Source organism: Pelodiscus sinensis, chromosome 11 (assembly GCF_052426305.1).
Source record: "Pelodiscus sinensis isolate ZL-2025 chromosome 11, ASM5242630v1, whole genome shotgun sequence".
Taxonomy (NCBI): domain Eukaryota; kingdom Metazoa; phylum Chordata; order Testudines; family Trionychidae; genus Pelodiscus; species Pelodiscus sinensis.
Window position 1 is genome coordinate 31050665 of NC_143062.1, and position 20790 is coordinate 31071454.

The 20790-nt window shown below is 42.9% G+C and overlaps 1 protein-coding gene across 2 annotated transcripts in view; it reads left to right on the forward strand.

Moving 5' to 3' along the window:
• FAM149C (family with sequence similarity 149 member C) overlaps nucleotides 1–20790 on the forward strand; it is a 57244-nt gene that overhangs the window by 18210 nt on the left and 18244 nt on the right. For both annotated transcript variants that reach the window (XM_025189546.3, XM_025189550.3), the window contains exons 8-13: nucleotides 377–497; nucleotides 3147–3278; nucleotides 7317–7440; nucleotides 8625–8883; nucleotides 11210–11522; nucleotides 13018–13134. In XM_025189546.3, coding sequence (XP_025045331.3) covers nucleotides 377–497; nucleotides 3147–3278; nucleotides 7317–7440; nucleotides 8625–8883; nucleotides 11210–11522; nucleotides 13018–13134 — 1066 coding nt within the window. The remainder of the gene's footprint in view (nucleotides 1–376; nucleotides 498–3146; nucleotides 3279–7316; nucleotides 7441–8624; nucleotides 8884–11209; nucleotides 11523–13017; nucleotides 13135–20790) is intronic.

Genomic DNA, 20790 nt, shown 5'->3' on the forward strand with positions numbered 1-20790 from the left:
AGAGTTCCATCACCTGCTAGCCCCGGGGTCCAGGCCATTGGCCCTGAAGGTTCAGCTGCCACCCAGAGTCCCTCCCAACACTGGCTTAGGGCTCAGTAGTTGCCCCCAGCTGTGGCACCAGCCTGGAGCGAGTGAGGGACTAGGATTGCCAACTGTCCTGGAATGTATGGACTGGACACCATTGCTACGAATGGTGTCCAGTTGGTCTGATCCAGAAGAGCTGGCAACCATCATAGGGTGAGAAACAGTCTAAGGAGGGGGCATAACTCAGCACCCTCACACTAAAAATTGTTCCAGTGTCACTGTTTGCTATTGATTATTTTATTTTATTTTCAACACAAAGTCTAACTAGTATTTTCTCTTCTGCCCTGCCCAGATGTTCACTTGCATTAATGATGGATCTTGAAGGTGGAGCAGTTTGGGACAGAGATGGATATTTAACACATAAGTGGAGTTGGTCTTCAAAGACCCAAATTTTACAGTCTTTAGAATTTCAGGTACAAAAATGAGTTATTGCTAAGTGCTAATATTCAAAACAGAATAATTAGAGTCAATAATTATGAACATCCCTAGACTACAGAATAGCTGCCTGTGTCATGTGGTTTTGCACCAGCAACACCTTACTGCCTGGGTTCTTCTGTTCGATGCGGTGTGGGTAGTTTTGTCGTGCCTGCTTTGATTCCACTTTTGCACCAGTCTTAATCTGCAGATTATTTCTAATTTATCAAATTTGAACTCATATGGTCTTGGAAAGATGCAACGTGTCATCTCAGTTTCCAGCTGTAGCTTCTTGAAAAAGACAGGGCTGCAGCATTATTAGTTCAAAAAGAAGCCCTGTACCAACCAGGCCTGCTGAGGGAGGGGGCAAAGGGAGAAGTTGCCCTGGGGCCTGGTAATTCAAAAGGGCCTGGGACTCCTGACTGCTGCTACTATCACTGGAACGGCTGCAGCTGAAGCCCCAGGCCCTTGAAATCACCATCAGAGCCCTGTGCAGCGCACTGTGGGCAGCTCTGATGGCTGGCTAGAGGGGAGAGGGTTGCAGCGTGTTCTGGGTGGTGCTTCTGGGAGCACAGAGCCATGCCGGCCCCTCCTTTGCCCAGGGGCGTGGTGTTATGCTTAAACGAAGCACACGAGATCTTTTATAGGGGAAAAGGCAGTACACGGCATTTATTGAGAATACAACAGTTGCATATGCTTTTCAATCACACACACACACAAAACATCATGCATGCACAGTCCTGCCAGACGATGTCATAGTTACCAGTCCAGATTCTGTATCAATCTAGTGGCCAGCTAGATTGAACATAGGGGGGAGCAGGACCTTTGTCGGTCGATCGATCCGATGCTCCTCTGGAATTGGTGGCTGGCAAGACAAACCCAAAGTTCCATAGCCAAGCACCCTGCTTTTATAATTCTTTTCTCTGTTGAAATCAATGTATTCCGCTGTGTCACTCTGTGACCGGAACGTTATCTTTTTGATGTCAGTGTTCCCAAAACATTTTCCAAGGCTCATTTTGTAATCAATCGTCTTTCCCGGGTGCTCGCTTTGCTGCCAATATCCAATCATCTTGTGAGTAGGGGTACGCATTTTTTATGCCAGGCCTTCTAGTTTTCGCCCATGCTCAACCTCCTTTTTGGCCATCTGGTCCTGAGCAATAACTTTTTGCACAGTTATCTCGACACATTCATACCGTCCTTTTCACATACATAAGCAATGTTACAAGGGCTCTCAAGGTTATGCTGCACAACATCAACATCTGCATTGGCACAGCAAAGAGAGGCATTGTAAATCAAGCAATTAAGGCCTCAGCCTTCAACATTAGAAGAATTCCTCTAATCTCATTAATCCAGCCACAATACCCAAAACTCTGTCTCTTTACTTAGGCCTAAACTTTAGAACAAGGAAATATAGGAGATATATACTTTACTAAAGGATTTGACTTACTACAATCTTAAATATAATTATATATATGTTACCTTACATTACTACATTACTAAATCTAAAATACCAATATAAAAAGAATAAAACTTTCAATTCCAACACAACACTGGCAAGTCTGTCAGCCCCCTTGGTGCCACCAGTCTGGGGAGAACTTCATAACTGAAGGCTGAAATTTTCAAGGCCTGATAGGGGTGCCTAATGCTGATTACTGTTAAAGGAAACTTGGCATCCAAATCAGCTAGATGGCTCGAAAAATCTCAGCTGAATTGTTTCACGTTAACTCAGTTAACACAGATTGACTGGACTGAAGAGTTGTAAACCGCCAAGAGTTAATGATCCCATGCGGCTAATTTGTTTCTCTTTGAGGATGTCCTGGAACACCGCAGACTGAAGAGCAAATCCTATGAAATGTTGTTTTGAGCACCTTCAACTGCTGGTCTGAATGAAGCAACCGTACATGTTGGAAATCACCACTCTGTGGTGCTGTGACAAATCTAACTTTGAGGAGTGGCTCATACTTCCTTTTGTTTTACAGGACCTCCTCCTTTCCCCCTCAGTCTCAGTTTAGACTGAAATGAGATTTTTCCATCAAATTATTTGAATTTACACACCTGCCTTTCATTAACAAAAGAACCCAGGGTACATCTAGACTACATTCCTCTTTTGAAAGAGGAATGTACATGAAGGAAATTGAAAATGCAAATGAAGCGCAGATTTACAAATCTTGCACTTCATTTGCATAATCACATTCAATCGCTTTTTCGAAATAGGTTTTTTCGAGAAAAAAGGCAGTCTAGATGCAGTTCTTTCAAAAAAACAAACCCTTTTTTGAAAGAACCCTGTAAACTTCATTTTTCTTCAATAAGGGTTCTTTCAAAGGGATTGTTTAAAAAAAAACCTTTCGAAAAAGTGATCGGACGTGATTATGCAAATGAAGTGTGAGATTTGTAAATCTCGCATTTCATTTGCATTTTTGATTTCTTTCATTTACATTCCTCTTTTGAAAGAGAAATGTAGTCTAGATGCACCCTCAGTTTTGCTCCAAGGAGACATAAACCCTGGCAAAATGTGTTAGGGGTCTTTCACAGGCCTGGGAAGCTGCCAGATGAAGGGATTGGTAGAAATCTCCCAGAATAGCATGTGTTAGGAAAACAGTGCCAGTAAAAACGAAGTCAGAATTTACCCTGTCCATTATCTTCCTCAGATAAATGAAGAGCTAAAACTGAAGGTACTTGGTGAAAATTCCATTACGCTTTCTTTTTCCTGTTTGAATGAGACCATCAATATGTCTTTGTCAAGAGCTCCATGTACACACCCTCCCAAAGCTGACAAACGGGTAAGCAGCAGTCATGTATGAATTGCATCGGGTAGGATGACTGATGGGTGCCCTACTAACTGCTAACCAGTTTCAAATCCATTAACCCAGAGGTTCTCAAACTTTGTGATACCGCGACCCCCCTCTAAGTTGATGCAACCCCCCTCTAAGTAGCTTGTGATGCCCCTTTAAGTTGCTTACGACCCCCTGGGGGGGTCGGGACCTACAGTTTGAGAAATGCAGCATTAAACATTTTTATTATGTGGAATATGAAAGAGGTATAACTCTTGTGAAAAAAGCCCTGTCTTCTGACGATCAACAGTACTTTTTCTTGCACAGGAAACCTGGCCACACCCATGATAAGTGGACATCCAGCTAACTAAAATCATGCTGGGCCACAGATGTTGCTGCATCAGAGAATGCTGGACTAGAGAGGTTCAACTTATAGTGGTGACATTTACCCCATGACAAGGGGGCTTGTGTACTTGAAATCCTGTGTTAAGGTCCGTCTCAGTGGAGCATTTATGGTACATAAGTAGATAGTCAGCAGGAATAAACCTTGCATGGGGGCCTCTGTGCTGGAATGAATTGCTCCCTGAGCCCCAGGTATTAAGCACAGAGCTGTTTGGTTTGCAGATGCTTTTACCCCAGGTTTTGACTTATCAGCAAAAGCCAACATTACATTTAAGGAAAATAGATAAACAATACAGCCCCTTGTTTTAAGACTAGCTGTTTTCAAATTGCTTCCCAAGGTTCCCATTGACATTTGAAAAGTAGCCCCTAGGAACTACATTGAAACCTAACTTAAAGACAACCCTCTCTTTCAAGAATAATTCCAAGGTTCTTCCCTAAATATTTATATTGTGGATGCACTTTTATAGAAAGACAGTCTTTCAATTAAAATGCTTTATTAGCCCAAAAGCTGCCTTTGTAGGCTGCCTGAATGACATATTTCTCCACCATTTGGTGTTAATTGGGCCAGCCTTTATATCTAGAATTCATCATCGTCCCAGCTGGCATTTTTGTTTTTACTGTTTTTACTTTTAGAAGACAAATAAAATAAAAAGGTTTATTTGTCATAAAGAGAGGAAATCTGTCAACTTCAAAACCAAACAGCATGTGGCAAATAAATACTTGCCTCTAACATCTTAGACAATTTAAGCTAAAAGAATGTTTGAAATCCAATTTACTTTTAAAATCTTTACTTTTTGCATTTCTCTTTCAGGGAATGTTTATTTGACGAAAAAATAAATTCTCTGACTGAATTAAGAGGGGGTAAAATCTTGGAAGCATTTTGTAGTGGTGCTAGGTGCAAGATCTGGCCAATGTAAATCACATATAAGTAGATGCTAGACATTCTGGGTAGATTTCAAAATGTGTTGCTCTCCATGTTTGAAAATGCAAGTTTCACTGACATATTAATATCTATTAAATATATAAAAATACATTCTCGCTATTGTCAAGGAGAGTTTGCATTCAGAAGGAAACATTTTTCATAGGTCAGTGCTGAATTAATATGGAGCTGTTATGCTGTAGGTCATAGAATTTAAGGCCAGAAGAGACCACAAGTCATCTATTCTGACCTTCTGTCTATCATAAGCCACCAACATACCACCCACCTGCACACTAAACCCAACAACTTAAATTAGACCAAAATGTTATAGCCCTGAGAAAATTAGACTATTACATGTCACGGGCAGAGAATGGGAGGGACAGGTGCACCAATACCTCAGGCCCCAGCACATTGATTAAATGAGATGTACCCAAAGGATCCTGACATGTGACCAGCATCCACACACTGCAGGGGAAGGTGAACCCCCATGTCACTGCCAATCTGAGCTGTGGAGAAATCCCTTTCCAAACACACACATGACAACCATTCAACCCTGAGCATGTGAGCAAGCACAAGCCAGTCATGATTTTATAGCCCTCTTCATTTTAGAAAAGAGAAGATTGAGGGATATGATAGAGTCCAAGTCTAAATCCTTCCTCATAGGGCAGCCATTCCAAACCCCTAATCATTTTTGTTGCCCTGTTCTGAACTTTTCCAGTGCCTGTCTTTGCTCTTCCTCTTGCTTTTCATGTATTTGTGAAATGTTTCCTTGTTATCCTTGTTATAGCCATCCTTTGTAATTTGAGCTAGTTTCCAATTTCTGCATGTCTCTCTTTTGGAGGTTGAGGTCATCATCTTTCAGATAAAAGTAAAATCAACGGGTTTATTAGCCCAGGTCACTCAGCCAAGGGCATCATTTTTTGGGGGGGAGGGGAGACACCTACAGCCATGCATACCGCTTGCTCTTCTTCTTTTTCCTCTATCAGAGAGCGAGGGGAAAGTCACTTGTGTCACTTGTTGCTCTGCCCCCTCCCCTTCCCAGCTGAGAGTGAAAGGAATGCATACAAGCTGTGTACTTTCCCCTGGCTCCCCGCTAAGAAAATGGGAAGAAGAGTAAGCAGCATCCAGGTACGTGAGGCTGCAGCCCTCTGCCCCACCGAAATGGTGCCCTTGCACTCAACCGTATTCAACTTTGTCTTCCTAAACTCCCCCCTGCAGTTTTAATTAGAGATGTTATTCTTCTGTGCTTTCTAACCTAGCCTGTTATGCGATATCACTGAATGTTGTTAGAAGACTAACTTATTTCATAGCAAATTTCACTGCATTTGTTGTATATTTAGGTCCTAAAGGGCTTTGGAGTGCCATAAGATAAAAAGCTCCATATAAACGTAGCACTAGACATGAGAATCTGTTTCAGTAGACACGGAATTTTTGCTGCAATACCAGAGTTACCCTCTTCTATTTTTCAAATATCAGTACTGGAAGATGTTTCACTTCGTCCAGGGCATTCAGAAAAACTCTGATTTGACAGTCTCATCCGAAAGATGGCATCTATAACAATACAATTTCCCTCAACTTTGACTTGCAGGGGTGTCATTTATGGCTGGGGTTCTTTTTTATATACAGGCAGTCCCCGGGTTACATGGATCTGACTTACATCGGATCCCTACTTACAAACGGGGTGAGGCAACCCCGCACTAGCTGCTTCCCCCCAGCAGACCAGGGAGACACGGAGCAGCTTTTCTCAGCAGACACCTCAGCTTGAGAATAAAGGACTGACGGAAGTGAGGTGTGGGAGAATAAAACTGAGCTCTGGAGAAATGTTTGTCTAGAGTTTCCCCTACAATATGTACCAGTTCCGACTTACATACAAATTCAACTTAAGAACAAACCTACAGTCCCTATCTTGTACGTAACCCGGGGACTGCCTGTATATATAATCTTCTGGCTTACTTCAAAAGAGAGAGACCTCCCCTCCCATAGACCTACTTCTCCTTCTCCTCTTCCAGCATTTTCATCATAGAACACTTTCTTCTGTGGACTATTTTTGGTTCTGGGACCATAGTTTGAGAATGACTTGTTTAATGGTAATCAGTTATCTGGCTGCACTTGTATGCAGAAAGGTCCTTCTACCATTCTCAACCAACCTGCAGGAGAGTGGTCATTTAAACTGTTTTTCTCTGGCTGTTCATGGCCCCAAAATAAAATTTAAATAAAAAATTCAGTATTTAATTCTGAAGAGCTGTGAAAATTTTTAAGGCATTTCCATCCAGAGGGTTGCAAGATGCAAAGGCATTGAAGAAGAGGGAGGTTGATTATTTGGCTAAGTTATTTTTGATGTCATATTTCCATTGGATTAGAAGGGAAAAATGAATAACACTGGAGGAATGTGATTAGGTGATTTATCCCCAATATTATATTCCTGTTACCTAATAAGCAAGCATTATAGCAGAGGACAGGGATTAAAAGAGAAGATGACGGAAAGTGAAAGCATCACCCAGACACCCTCACCCTAGAATGGGCTACCAATTATGTAGATGAAAAATCCACTGTTCCTGTGAGACTTGAACACAGGATCTTGGATCATGACTAGGAAGCAAGACTGTTATTAACTCAAATGGTCTCTAACAGGGTTGTACCAGCCTCCCCTTAGTCATGGTGTCATTCAAAGTTTGCAGGGATGGAAACATGATTCTAATCTGGATTTCTCCATTCACTCTTTAAAGGAATTTGCAAAAGCAAATGACAGTGAGGAGAAGGAGCAACAACTGAAGAGAGCCTTAGAAGAGATTAAGAAGCGATTTCAGAAAACAGTGAAACAATTTATAAATGCCATTTTGATAGCATCAGGTATAAGTATTTTTTGCTGAGTGCCAACAAAGTGATCAGTCTTGTAGATATGTAAAATAAGGTCTGGTGTCTCCCCAAGGGATTTACACTTTAGTCGCAACACATATTAATGCAAAGATGATGATGCAAAGTCAAAGTACTGGAGCAGCTGGGAGAGAGAATTGCAGAAAGGCTTTCTGGAAGAGGCAGACTCAAAGGAATGAGTTGAAGAGAAAAAACAATGTGGGTACTGAATAGAGCTGAGCAAATAATTAATTTCTGTTTCAGTGGCTGAACAAAAAAAAAAATCAGAAAAAAGTCCTATCTTAGATTGCCCCAAAATAGAAATGTTTTGGGTTTTTCCCTCTGAAATACAAAAACTTAAAAAAAATCTTGGTTTGGTTCAAATGAAATGTTTTGTTTGATCTCAAATGATTTTCCCCCAATTTTTTGCTTTGTTTTGGGTCTTTTTTTATCCTTTTTTAAATTTGCTACATTTCTAAACAAAATGTTTCAAATCTAAAAGTTACATTTTCAGAATGTAATGTATCAAAACGTTGTGACTTTTTGAGCATCTTTTCTTTTTTTTGGAAGCAAAACTATTATCTAAATTTGACCTGAATTCATGAATACATTTAACTGACACTGAATTTTTCACTGAATGATTTTTTTTCATCCAAAATATTTCACCCAGCACTAGAACTAAAGTTACTTTTATTAAAATATTTGAAATAATTTAATATTGAAATATTAATAGATTTATTGAACAACAGAACTCAAGGGGGTGAACTAGAACATCTAAAAGTCCACCTCTAACTTGGATGGTTTTATTTACATTTTCTGAGTAACTCCAAAATACCTACATACACTTGGGAAGATACACAAGTCACAAGTTACTCAGTGTCCCATTTAGCTTTGGGGGCTACGTCTATACTACATCCCTCTGTTGGCAGAGGGATGTAAATGAAGCACTTCAAAAATGCAAATGAAACAGGGATTTAAATATCCCATGCTTCATTTGCATAATCATGTAATGGCGCTCTTTCGAAAAAGCGCTCTTTTGAAATTGAAACTGCAGTCTAGACGTGGTTCTTTCCAAAATGGGGCACTTTTTTGAAAGATCCTGTAAACCTCATTTTTGTAAACCTAACCACATCCTTAAGTGTTAGGGTTTATTATCAATTATTATTATTTATTATTTGCAGGTATAATTCCTATAGAATATCCAGTCCTAGCAGAAGCAAAGCATGTCAAATTTAAAATGAAACCACCACCATCTCAGACCTGGGCTAAAAGAGCGAAAGAAGAATGTTTTCCAATAGCATCAGAAACAAAAAGGCCTCAAAAACCTCCTAGAAGGCCTGCTGATAGAAGGGTTCCTTCTAAGCCTTCTAGCCGACTTGTGGACCAAAGGAGACCTTCCAGTTACTTGGATACAGTGACTCAACCAAAGCCAGCACCCAGGTTTGTTGGAGATGTGTGCACTCTCCCTGCTGGGGAAGAGGACACTGCATCCTTGAAATCTGTTGTGCTTAAAAGAAGCACCCAGGATCTTTTTCAGAGGGATAAGGCAACATGCCACATTATTGAACATACATAGCTCAATCAAGACTTATTTGCATATGATATATATATCACTCATGCACTAACACGCACACAAGCACACTCCATCTTGTTGTTACCAACTAGTTGCTCCTCTTCACTTCACTGGTCAGGTGAGTTAGATGAGGGAAGGGTGGAGCCAGGCTTCTGCTGATCCGGATCGATGCTCCGATGGTGACATGACGAGACCTGGGGTCCTCTGCAAGACATCTCACTTTTATAGCAGCTTCCCTCTCATGCAAATCTATCTCAGATTCAAAATCTGGGTCTGTGTTCATTGGTTCGTTGTGCTGCTTCTCTCTGGGTGTTGTCCCGATGCTGTTCAGAGAGGGTGTTTTCCAAAGAAGGTGCTTGCTTCTAATCCCCAAGGCCCTCAATATGTCTGCTCTTCTTTATTGAGCCCACTTGACAAGTTTTATTGTCCTTGGGTCTGGCTTCCACCCCTTCTTCAACTGTTGTAACTGTCTGGAGGTGCTTGGCTTCCAAGTCTTACTCATTCACACCTCATTCATTCAACAGGGCAATTGATTACAGAGTAGGGGGGAGATCTTATTCTACTCCTAGAAAAAAGACATTCTTCTTCCACTTTAACTATGTTCCCAGTTTTCTACAAGTTTTCTATATAGGGTTCTAATACAAAGTTCCCATATCAAATAGGGGTCTACTACAAGGTTATATGGAGAGGCACAATGCCAAGTCATATGAAATACAAAATAGCACAATGTAAAGTCATATGAAATTATGTGAAGATACTTAATACATAGATTTATCTACAAATGTTGAGGTCACAGGAAATGGTTGTGTGGCAAATGAGGTAAACAGGCAGCTGGAAGGATTAAACTGGATTCTTTGAACCAACTCCTTAATTAGCATTAATCAACATAGCTCTAATAGGTTCAATGGGAACTCTGCTGACACACGCTAGCTTAGGAGCTGTGCCTTTACATAATGCGGGGGGAGGGGAACCTTTTTTGGGTTGGAGGCTGCTGACCCACAGAAAAAAATCAGATAGGGGCCATACACAAGCGACAAGCACAAAACAAAACAAACAAAACACCCCTCACTGATGTAGCCCCCAACTGAGGAGAAAGACATTCCCCACATTCCCCCTAGCACACCAGAGCCTGGGGGGCCAGGTTAGTAGATTTTGTGTGCCTCAGCCCACAGTGGGGCAACAGGGGGGGCTGGAGCTCCAGCAGGGGCTCCCCAATGCTGGGGTGGGCCCTGAGCCTCAGGGACCGCATCCAGGCAAACAGGGGACCACATGTGGCCCCCAGACCTGAGGTACCCCACCCCTGACATAATGCAATGGCAACATCTTGCCTTCTTTTTCAATCTGCTCTGCTATTCCTACTGCGGTTTCTTCATGAGATCCTAGATACATCATGCATTTCTTCCTCACTGGGAAGGTGAAATCCCTCAAGTCACAATAAACCTCCACACACAGAACTACTGAGAGTTATACGATCACATTGCACAGAGAACATTTAGTAGCAGTTGCACAGTTTGTTTGAATCAGGATATTTTCACCACCATAAGCACAAGAGATTGAATATTCCTGTAAAATAAATATTTCTGTTCTGCAAGACCTGATGAAGGGCCATCAAAAGAATGCTGTTATAGGCCCTGATCCTTTATCAGTAGAGTCAAGGAGAGCTTTTCTGTTGACTTCAAAGAGCATAGGATCAAACCTTAGTGAACCAGCTCAATCTGACCTGATGCCCTAGTATTAGTTTCCGAGGGTTTCTCTGCACCTGTTGGAGGATTTTTCCCCTCTGTCACACATTCCTGAGTGAAATCAACTGTGAGTGGGAAAAAAGTAGTGAACCTTATCCCTCTTAAAGGGCCATACTCCTCTGATGGTAAAGAATATGATGCTTTTTAAGTTGCAAAATCAGGGTCTAGATGGAAGTTGAAATCTGCTGCAAAATGTGAAAGTTTCAATTGAAAGTTGGTTTTGTTGTTTTTTTAAAGACTATCTCTGTTTTACATATAAGCCCAATCTTGACTTTTTAAAAAGTCAGATTTCCATGTCTTAGACATACTAGAGTCTTTTGCCTTAAATCATGGTAATAGAATGGCTGATACTTATTACTTTCTTGGGTTATAGTAAATTGCATAACTGTCTACTGTATATTATGTACTTTTGATACGTTTGTCTCTAAACTAAACTTCATTCACCTTGCAGAGTTAAAACTGTTTCAGCTGCGGATGCCCACCCTCCCAGGACCTGGGCATCCTCTACTGCTGACTGCCCAATTGTGCTCCGGAGGCTGCTGTCCAAACAGGATTCTGGTTTGGGCTGCAAATGTGTCGTGAAAATTCCATTTGTTACCGACTTGGAGTTTGACAAGTTTATCTCAGCCCCCAGAAAGTCTGATCAGATCCTGGTGATCTTTGTCCTGTCATCCCAAAATCCTTCCTATTCTCCCTTCTTGGAGTGGATGTTACAGAGTCTATACATGGAAGAACAGCATGGCCGCCCGTCCCCTTGCATTCAGGTAAATTGTGGTTTGGATTAAGATTGCAGGAAAGGAAATGTTCATAGGAGACCCACAGCAAAGGTGGGCTGCTTAGTGCTTTTCAAAAAACATAACATGCAGAGTGAGTGACACCAGTGAATGGTGTTGGACTGACAGTAGTGTTCCTGTAAGCTGAGTGCTTGTGTAGCTGCCCAGGAGAGACTCAAATACCTCCCAGCTGATTGGAAGAGCACTTCCAGCCTTTCACTGCTGGCAGCATGTGTTTCTATTGTATGTGTGGATGTGCACCACTCTCTGAGCACATAAAACTTATTCTGCACATGGATAGAAGTTAGAGGGAACATTGTCTGGGAGGTCAAACAAGATGGTCACAGTGGTCCCTTCTGATCTTGGGATCTATGACTCTGAGATGAAAAAACTCCTCATGGAGCAGCTATATCACACAGCAGCAGCAGTTCCAATTTTCTCATGCTGTCCACTCCTGTGCTCCAATCCCGATGTATGGTGGGGTTGGGGGAACCATTACTAGTGATGCCGAGGGGGAGTTCAGTATTTCCAACCATTTTTACACACAGCCTTACAATTTAAAGGGAGTCATTAAATGCTGGCCTGAATTCCAGGCGTGGTGACACGTGGCATTATAATACTGTATATACACAACTGTGTCAAATTGGCAACTCCCAGCATGCTTTAGTTTATCTGGCAAAGTGTTACATTCAGTGAGAAGAAATAAATAACCCAATCAAAAGCATTTTGCATTCTGTCATGGCTACGTAACTGACACCTCTTTTGCGGCAGTGCTTCAAGGGTCCAATCCAAAACAATCTTGCATCTGGCCCAAAGGTAGCAGAGTAATTATATTGTAATTTTATAACTGTGGACTCAGAAACCCTGACACAACTCCCTCCAAAAAATCAAAACTCCAAACCCTCCCCCAATCTTGAAAAAGGGAAAAATGCCAGAAGCTCTGTGAAGTCCAGTAGGGACTTTGATTGTTGCTATTGATTTCATATGGAAAGTGTTCAGGTATTATGGTGATGGGCAGCAGTAGAAAACCCTAAAAAAAGCAGATGGCAACCTCTTCTGCTTCAACAAATGCAGTGCAGCAGCTCATTTCTCTCTAAGCCTTCACAGATAAAATATTTTGGTGAGACCTGTTAAATAGTGTTATATCACTTCATCATCTAAAACTAGACTGGATATGTCCCTCACAAATACCAGTCAGGAACCATACCTTTGCCTTGGTGGGACTGGGAGGTATTGACAAAATCACTTATGTTCTCCATCCTTCCTTTCAGTAATTCTGACACTGGTTGTCATTTAAAAACGGGCAAAGGTAAAGGCTTTATTTTTTAGCTGAAACCCCACTGGAATTCCCAAAGACCTCTTTTATTCTATTCAGGGTTTTATGCTGTGCTCATCTCTGTAGTATTAGCCCCTTCCCTTAGTGCACTATGCAAAGTGTCTACACATCTGTCACCCAGAAAGAATGACCGTGTTCGTTCATTTCTAGTGCAGACATGACCCTTACCGCTTACTGAGGTATGACATGGACAGGGTCATAAGACAAAAGCCACCCCTGCCTCCTCTCCTCGTGCGGAAGCATGCTGTCACTCCGGGAATGGTGCTGGTAAGTCTGGAAGTTTTGCTGCTTGGAAGGACCCTGAACCTTTGGCTCAGTGACTCAGTCAGCATGCTATGTCTTTATGATGTATGGTACTCAGGGGTGACTGCATTATACATAGTGCTGCCTGCCAGCCAGCTCCATTGTAAATGAGGCTGAATAGTACCAGCATGAGCTGAAGGAGAAAGAGTCACTGACTCATTAAAACATCTATTTGCTGGCTATGAATCACATTAACCCTAGGAAGGATGGTAGTTTTGAGGTAGGAGAGAAGTTCATTTAAACAGCAATGGGACAAAGCTGCAATATTTTGATATGGATCCTGATCCAAACTTTCCACATTTGGATGGATTCAAGTCTCACATTATACAGTTCAAATCCATCTTACAAAGAAGGGCCAAGCCAAGAATTCTTCCCCCCCCCCCCCCCCCCCACACACACATTTGAAGAAGGCTGAATCCCAAATGCCTCTTCAAGGAACCCAAGGTCACCTTGCTATATGCGTTCCTCCAGTGTACATCTTCTCTTCTTTCATTACCTATTTGCATTGCCAAATGAGGAGATGAATGTGTAGCAGCAGAGAGTCTACAACTGAAGAACAGCAAGAACTTTTGTTTGGTCACCAGTCACATTCCTGTTTGATTGTAGACACCATCTTTATTTACCAATCCAATAGCTATTCAGCTTCACCCAACACCTTTTGTCCTAGACTGTCTGAGCACAAACCAACAGTGACAGACAGTCTATGTCAGTACTCACTCTACCTCTCCCTGAAATGAAACCACTTTTGGGGTGGTATGGGTCAGAGCAAGTCTACACAGCCCAGCAAGATGACTGAACCTTTTAGGATTAGAACAAACTGAAGAATATATCTGAATGAAACTACCATAGCAGTTCAGGGCAGCAGAATGTTGCCTGTGCTGGAATTTGGTGCAGAAACTGGGGTTGGCAACTTCATATCATGAAAAAGTTCCTGAAGGGCTTTTAAGGACCACAAATGGTCCTGTCTTCATGGACTTGATTTTAGGATGGTAGGGTGGGCAGCAGCTAGGCACTCTGGGACCCAGCTTGCTTTTCATCCCATTCCCCAGGTGCCAAGGGAGGGAAAAGTGTTTGCATTCCATGCATGCCTCTCACACCTGGCAGGTGAGCACCTTTCACTAGCCAAGTATGAGAGGCAGGCATGGAATATAAGCACTTTCCCCTCACTCCATTAGCAACCGGGGAACAGGATGAAAAGCAAGCTGGGTCATGGAGCGCATGGCTGCTGCCCCCTGTACCATCCCAAAATGGAGCCCTTGCCTGTCTCACCTGAGTAATGATTGTATTGCGAAATACTCGTTCTGATTCTACTCCTACTGAACTTAAAGGCAAAACTCCCATCCACTTCAGTGTCGCAGGGTTAAACTGTCTGCGAGGTAATGTGATTATACAGCCTTCATCTAGCCTAACATTTAAGCACATTTTTAAAGTTAAATAAGTAACCCTAAAGAGCACTCGTGATTGTACCATTAATTCTGAAGCATCCTAAAATGCCCGACAAATAATAGACATGGCCATCTCAACACTGAGGCTACATCTACACTGGCGGCTTCTTGCGCAAAAACTTGACGGGTGTCTACACTGCACGTGCGTTCTTGCACAAGTAAATTTACAGTCTAGTGTCGGAAAACAGGGCTTCTTTCAGAAGAGTTATTCTTCTCCCTGCGAGGAATAAGAGCTCTTGCACAAGAGAGCGTCCACACTGCCATAGATGCTCTTGCACAAAAGCACATATCTTGTGCAAAAAGCACATGCCAGTGTAGACGCGCTCTTGTGGAAGACTTTTTACACAAGAACTCTTCTGCAAAACAATTCTTGCATAAGAAGCTACTTGCCAGTGTAGATGTAGCCTGACAGTAACAGCCACCTCACCAAATAAATAAATATTCATCAGATATTCTAGATAATCCAAGTGGATCAAATCACTTGTTTGCTTCAATGAGAGTTGTAACCAAATAAGGACCTCAGGGTTTTGCCTTTTAGTATTTAAGCCCTCACATTTTTGGAGTAGAAGAGCTGAAGAATCTATACCAACAGAAATTCACTGTCAGTCAGTGTTAGTATGTTGACTATTCCTAATCAGCTGATGAATGTGAATAATTTACCAGCCCCTCTCTAATATCCAACCAAAACCCTGCCCTCACTCAGTCTCTGTTGCTACATGGCACCATCTATCCAAAGAATAAGATAACACAATTTACAATGAATCTAGGCACTCAAGCTGTCCTGGGAAACAAGCACCAGGTCAATTCTGAAGATTGGGGAATGGAGGCAAGGAGAAATTAAGGGCTTTACCCATATTGCACATGGAATCAGTGACAGAGCTCAGACTAGAATCCACTTCCCATGTTTCGTACAGAAGAAGTACCGTGATACTGAATGGCTAGAAATTCCACTCCTCTCAGAAGGGCCAATGACAAGGAAGTGCAGTTCTCCTCTTGGGAGTTCTGGCTCACAGCATGAGATGTCAAGTATCAGAGGGGTAGCCATGTTAGTCTGAATCTGCAAAAGCGGTGAGGAGTCCTGTGGCACCTTACAGACTAACCGAAGTGTTGGAACATAAGCTTTCGTGGGCAAAGACGTGCTGCATCTGATGAAGTGGGTCCTTGCCCATGAAAGCTTATGCTCTAACACTTCGGTTATTCTATAAAGTGCCACAGGACTCCTCGCCGCTTTAGCATGAGATGTCTTTATCTGGGTTCATTGAAAAAGGTGCCAAGTCAGAAAAGGCTGTGCATGAGGCAGAGCCTATTAATGAATGCCTTCCTGTGTTCTAGAATGGCTCTTTGACAACCTTGTAAATCTCTGACTGGGAAGGTGTAACACTCTCGTGTCTCATTGGACTGACAAGATCAGGGATTAGAGTGGTTATATGGTTATTATTCATTCCTTTTAGTAACCAGACCTGACCTCCTCAACACAGTTAAACTTATTGTTAACATACAGCCTTGATGTACAGGCGAATAAGATTTTATAGTCAAAACAGAGGTCATTGCAGATGCATTTAATGCTTGGTGAACTTAATGCTTGAAAGGACTTTGACTTGTGTAGCCAAGAATTTATTTCTAAAGTTTTTCCAGAGAAAGGACTTGGATGAAGGGATGAAATTTTAATAACAAATTTGTTTAAAGGTAGTTTTTCAAATAAAATGTTAGTCATTGTCTGGCATGAGTAACTTTAAAGCACCATGGAAGGGGGAAGATTACAGTTTTGAAAACTAGCAATAGCTGCGGGAGGCAGAAAGATAGAAAAATGGAGCCAACTCAAAAAAGCAGCATGAAAGTTAGGGTACCTGGAGTCTTCTTTTGCTACTGACTTAATGTGTGTCTTTGGGCAGGTTATTTACCACTCCATGCCTCAGTTTCTCCATCTGTAACATGGACATGAATACATGATCATATTAGTTTGCTATTGTGTAAAGTGCTTTGACCACTTGGAATGACAGCTGCTGAATAAGTACCAGTGATACCAATTGTGCTGTAGTGGGCAGATGTACAATAGCTCTTGTTATGTCTATTTAATCTCCCAGCCATGTGATACATTGCATCAATTCTCATCATGCCCCTAAATCTAGCTCCCACACCCCTGTCCCTGCCCTGGATTTTTTTTTTAATCTTTGCTGCCAGTGGTAAACAGATCCCACCCACAACATGCCCATATCTGACCCTATGAAATGGACCAAGTCCCTAGAGAAGATTTAGAAAGCCCTGTGTGGGCGGTGGCAGGAGAGGGGAAAGGAGTGTCTAGGAGGAAAGGTCAGCGGGTATGCTCTGCTGAGCTGTGTGTTGTGATTTCTTCCTGGACAGAAGCCATTGTTTGAAAATGTGTAAATGCCTCGACAGCAATTGCATTGGTGGGTATCATGTGCTGAGTAGAATAACTGAGCTGAGCTAATGCAGAGAGCTAGAATAGAAAGCAAAGTTATGCTTCTCTCACCCAAGGAGGAGTTCTTTATCTAGGAGTATTTGAATAGATGAAGTTGATGGTCATTCCACTCTAAATGGCTCTTCCTGATCCCCTCCTCTTCCATGATAGTACCTATTAGAGCACATGTCAATAAGCTGCCCTGTGCAATGGGTAAGGTAAAGTGCCATTATCAATCAGTAAGAGTCAGTCTCTCTGTAGCTAACGGGATGGGAGCCACCCAATTGTCTCTTGTGAAGTTTGCAGTTTTAATCTTTCTGCTGCATTATTAGAAGCAGAAGAGTGTTCGGTCCTGAGATGCAGCTGTTGCCTGGCAGCTGCTTCTTTCTCTTGGAGGGCAGGCACTTAATTTGTAATGAGAGCAGTGTCAGGACTCAAGTAATTAGGTGCCAAGGCTCAAGCAATTTAACAAGCCCAGATGTGCTGGGGCTATGAACTACCAAGGCTAAGGGTGCTGGGGCTCAGCTCTGGAAATCCTTGGCACAAATTAAACACCGTTTGTACCCCCAGTGTAATTAGCACTGAGCTTCATAGTTCCCTAAGCACTTGGTAAATTCTTCAGTCTAGTCCCACAGCAACAAAATATCAGTTGGCACACAGCCAAACACTGCTCTGAAGCTTTTTGTAAATAAGTGGGTGACATCTCAATCAGTCAAGTTCCCTTTCATATCCTGTACAGCCCTTTCCCACAAACACTCCTGCAAAGCCACTTCTTTTCCTGTTTGCAAGAATGTTTATGCAAAGCAAAAGCCAGCAGATAATGCCCCACGGACACATTCAGAGGCGGGAGAGGGGGCTACCTGTGGACACCTGTGTGACCGAGTGCTTGCTTGAAGGTTCACTGAAGGAGTGCTCAGGTGGCCAACTTGAAATATCTATTGGGGGTAGAAACAGGCCTGTGCAACTTCGGTGATCAGTTCTACAGTGTGACTAACAGATTGTGACTATCCTGTACTTCGGGGGAGGGGAACCTGTGGCCCCCTGGCTTGTCTGAATCTGGTCCTTGAGGCTCAGGGCTCTCCCCACAGCATTGGGGAGCCTGCACTGGTGCTCCAGCACCCTGCTACTCCATCACGGGGCTGGAGCACACAAAATCTACAAGCTTGGGCCCCCATATGCTCTGGTGTATGAGGATTTTTTTTTCCCAGCAGCTCCCCACCTCTACTGCACTTAGAAGAATTCTTACACTGAAGACTTTCTGAACACATCGTGCTGGGATTTTGTTTGTGACTAGCCAATGCATTTCTATAGCCCTGGCTGGACAATAAGTATGGGGCCACTCCAAAAGACCTGACAAACCCTCCTCAAATTGTGATGTCTCAACAGAAGTGGAAAGGGCTTTAAAAAGCCTAATAGTTGCAGTCATTTTACTGAACTTTGTTTTGCCTGCAGGTGAGCTGGGAAATTAACTATCTCCCTGAAAGGGGCTTATGAGTAAATAGGAAAGGATCAGTTTCTCAGCAGGTACATATTGGTGTAGCTTTATTGCCTTCTTTGACCTAAATGGAGCCACACTGAGAGTACGTCTAAACTACAAGCCTCTTTCAAAAAAGAGCGTCTAGACTACAGCCAGTACTTTCAAAAAAATGAGCCGCTTTTTTGAAAGAGAGTACCCAAGCAGTTTGGATGCTCTCTTGCGAAAAAGCAGAGTTTGCATTACATAACGCCTGTTTTCGAAAGAGCACTTTTGAAAAAAGGTGTTATTCCTCATAAAATGAGGTTTTCCGTGGTCGAAAAACTGCTGAGTTCTTTTGATGTACTTTCGAAAGAATGCAGCAGCAGTCTAGACACAGGGGAAGTTTTTCCGAAAAAAGGCCACTTTAAAAAAAAAAAAAAACCTGTAGCCTAGAGACAACCTGATTTACACCCGCTGAGGAACAAGTAAGGGAATCTGTAAAATAAGTCAAGGAATCTTGATTTCCTCCTCCCCTCCCCTCTCCCCCCCCACACATCCCTGTTAGTTGTTTTTCTTGCTGAGTCCCTTCTGGTAGAAGTACACACAGTGAGTGAGCAATAAAACCCAGGAGTCCTGGTCCTCCATTCCCTGGTGGGGCTGGTTCAACACAGCAGTTAATAGAATGTCTGCCAAAGAGGCTGAGTTCTGCTGCAGGATCTGCAGATGCAGAGAATTGGACTTAACCCGATAGCTGGTGAAAATGTCATTGTTAGCTATGGGCCCTCCAACGAGGCCCTGTCATTGCCTCCTTTGATGGCGAACCTGGATTCTATCACCTGGAACATTTTTATGGAATGCAATTGTTGCAATTAAAAGTGGAAAAGGAGGTGCCTTGGATAACATGGTCCTTCTCCTTTCCAGGGCTTGGAAGATAAGCAACAGGCCCTTCAACATTGTACATGGTCTGATGGACAGCCAATGTAAATCTTACATTGGGAACATTAAGCACTCGTGTTGGCTTGCTCCTTTTAGCAGTCATACTGCTGCATGTCCACCCATCTGTAGCTTGCAGGCTGCCATGTGGGATATGCTAAATTAGACAGAGCTTCTCCAACCTCAAGGTAATAAGCTAATTCATTCAACACAACTGTACTCCGAGTCCCCTCTTCTTTGAGGGTGGATGAATACAGCTGCCAGAGATGCAAAATACTTAAGTGCATTGAGACTCATTTCCATTTAGAAAGACCTCCTTGAAATGAGGAATATATTTCAACTCTGCACCCCTCCTCCCCCCCGCAAGGTCTCCCACTTGTTTCCTCCTCCCTTTCACATGAAAGATAGATCCATAAGAAGAAATCAGGATATGTACCTCTAACTATCTCAGGAGACCTTGTGTGTTACATTACCTATGTTCAAATGAACATGGCCACATCTACCTAATTTTGTGAAGTATGGATAGGCAGAACAGAAACACAGTAATGCAGCTTGGAAGTTTTTCCAATAAGTGGCTCTATTGCACCTTTGTTACAGACACACCCTCTCCTTTTCCAGTTTCTGTAGTTAGATGCCTGAGATCTTTGGTTGTTTAACACACAGCCCCTCTGGCTTTCCACTTGGTAAAAGATCAGTGCTGGCTTCCATTGCCTTTCCACAGCCTCTGCTGCTACTCCTCCTCACAGTTCAGAGAGCTCTGCCTGCTAACACCAGAGGGAGCTGCCGGCACTCAGAACTCAGGCCAGTTGCCCACACCAGACACTTTGAACGGAAGGGAGATTAATTTGTGAGGCCATCAACGAGCTTCAGCTTTGAAACAGCCCTTTTCTTCCTCACACAGATATAGCAACAGAGTGAGTATGTGTAACGGGGATTTGGCCCCCAGCAACCCACCACTCACAACCACCCAGGCACTTTCCATAGCTCCCTGAAATCTGTGCCCCACCATTCTGAGCTCTCGTCCTATTCCCTCTATGCACCTGCCACCCATTCACACCCCTCCTTTTGTCCCACCTTGCACAGAGCTACCTATTCCCTGTCTGCACCCGATTGTTCTGACCTCACATCTTCCTACCTCGCCCCTTCCCCCTTCCTATGCACTGTGCTCCTTCAGGCTCCACCCTACTGCTCTGATCGCATATCCACCAAAGCACTCTACTCCATAGATCTCCACACCCTGTGTCGTCTTCCCCATCCACTTGCCACTCACTTCTCCACCCCTCTTCGCCACCTTCGTTCCAGATCTCTTCCCTAGGGCAGTCTATAGTTGGAGCAGGGTGGCTTCTTCATTTGTGCTGCCCCCCAGT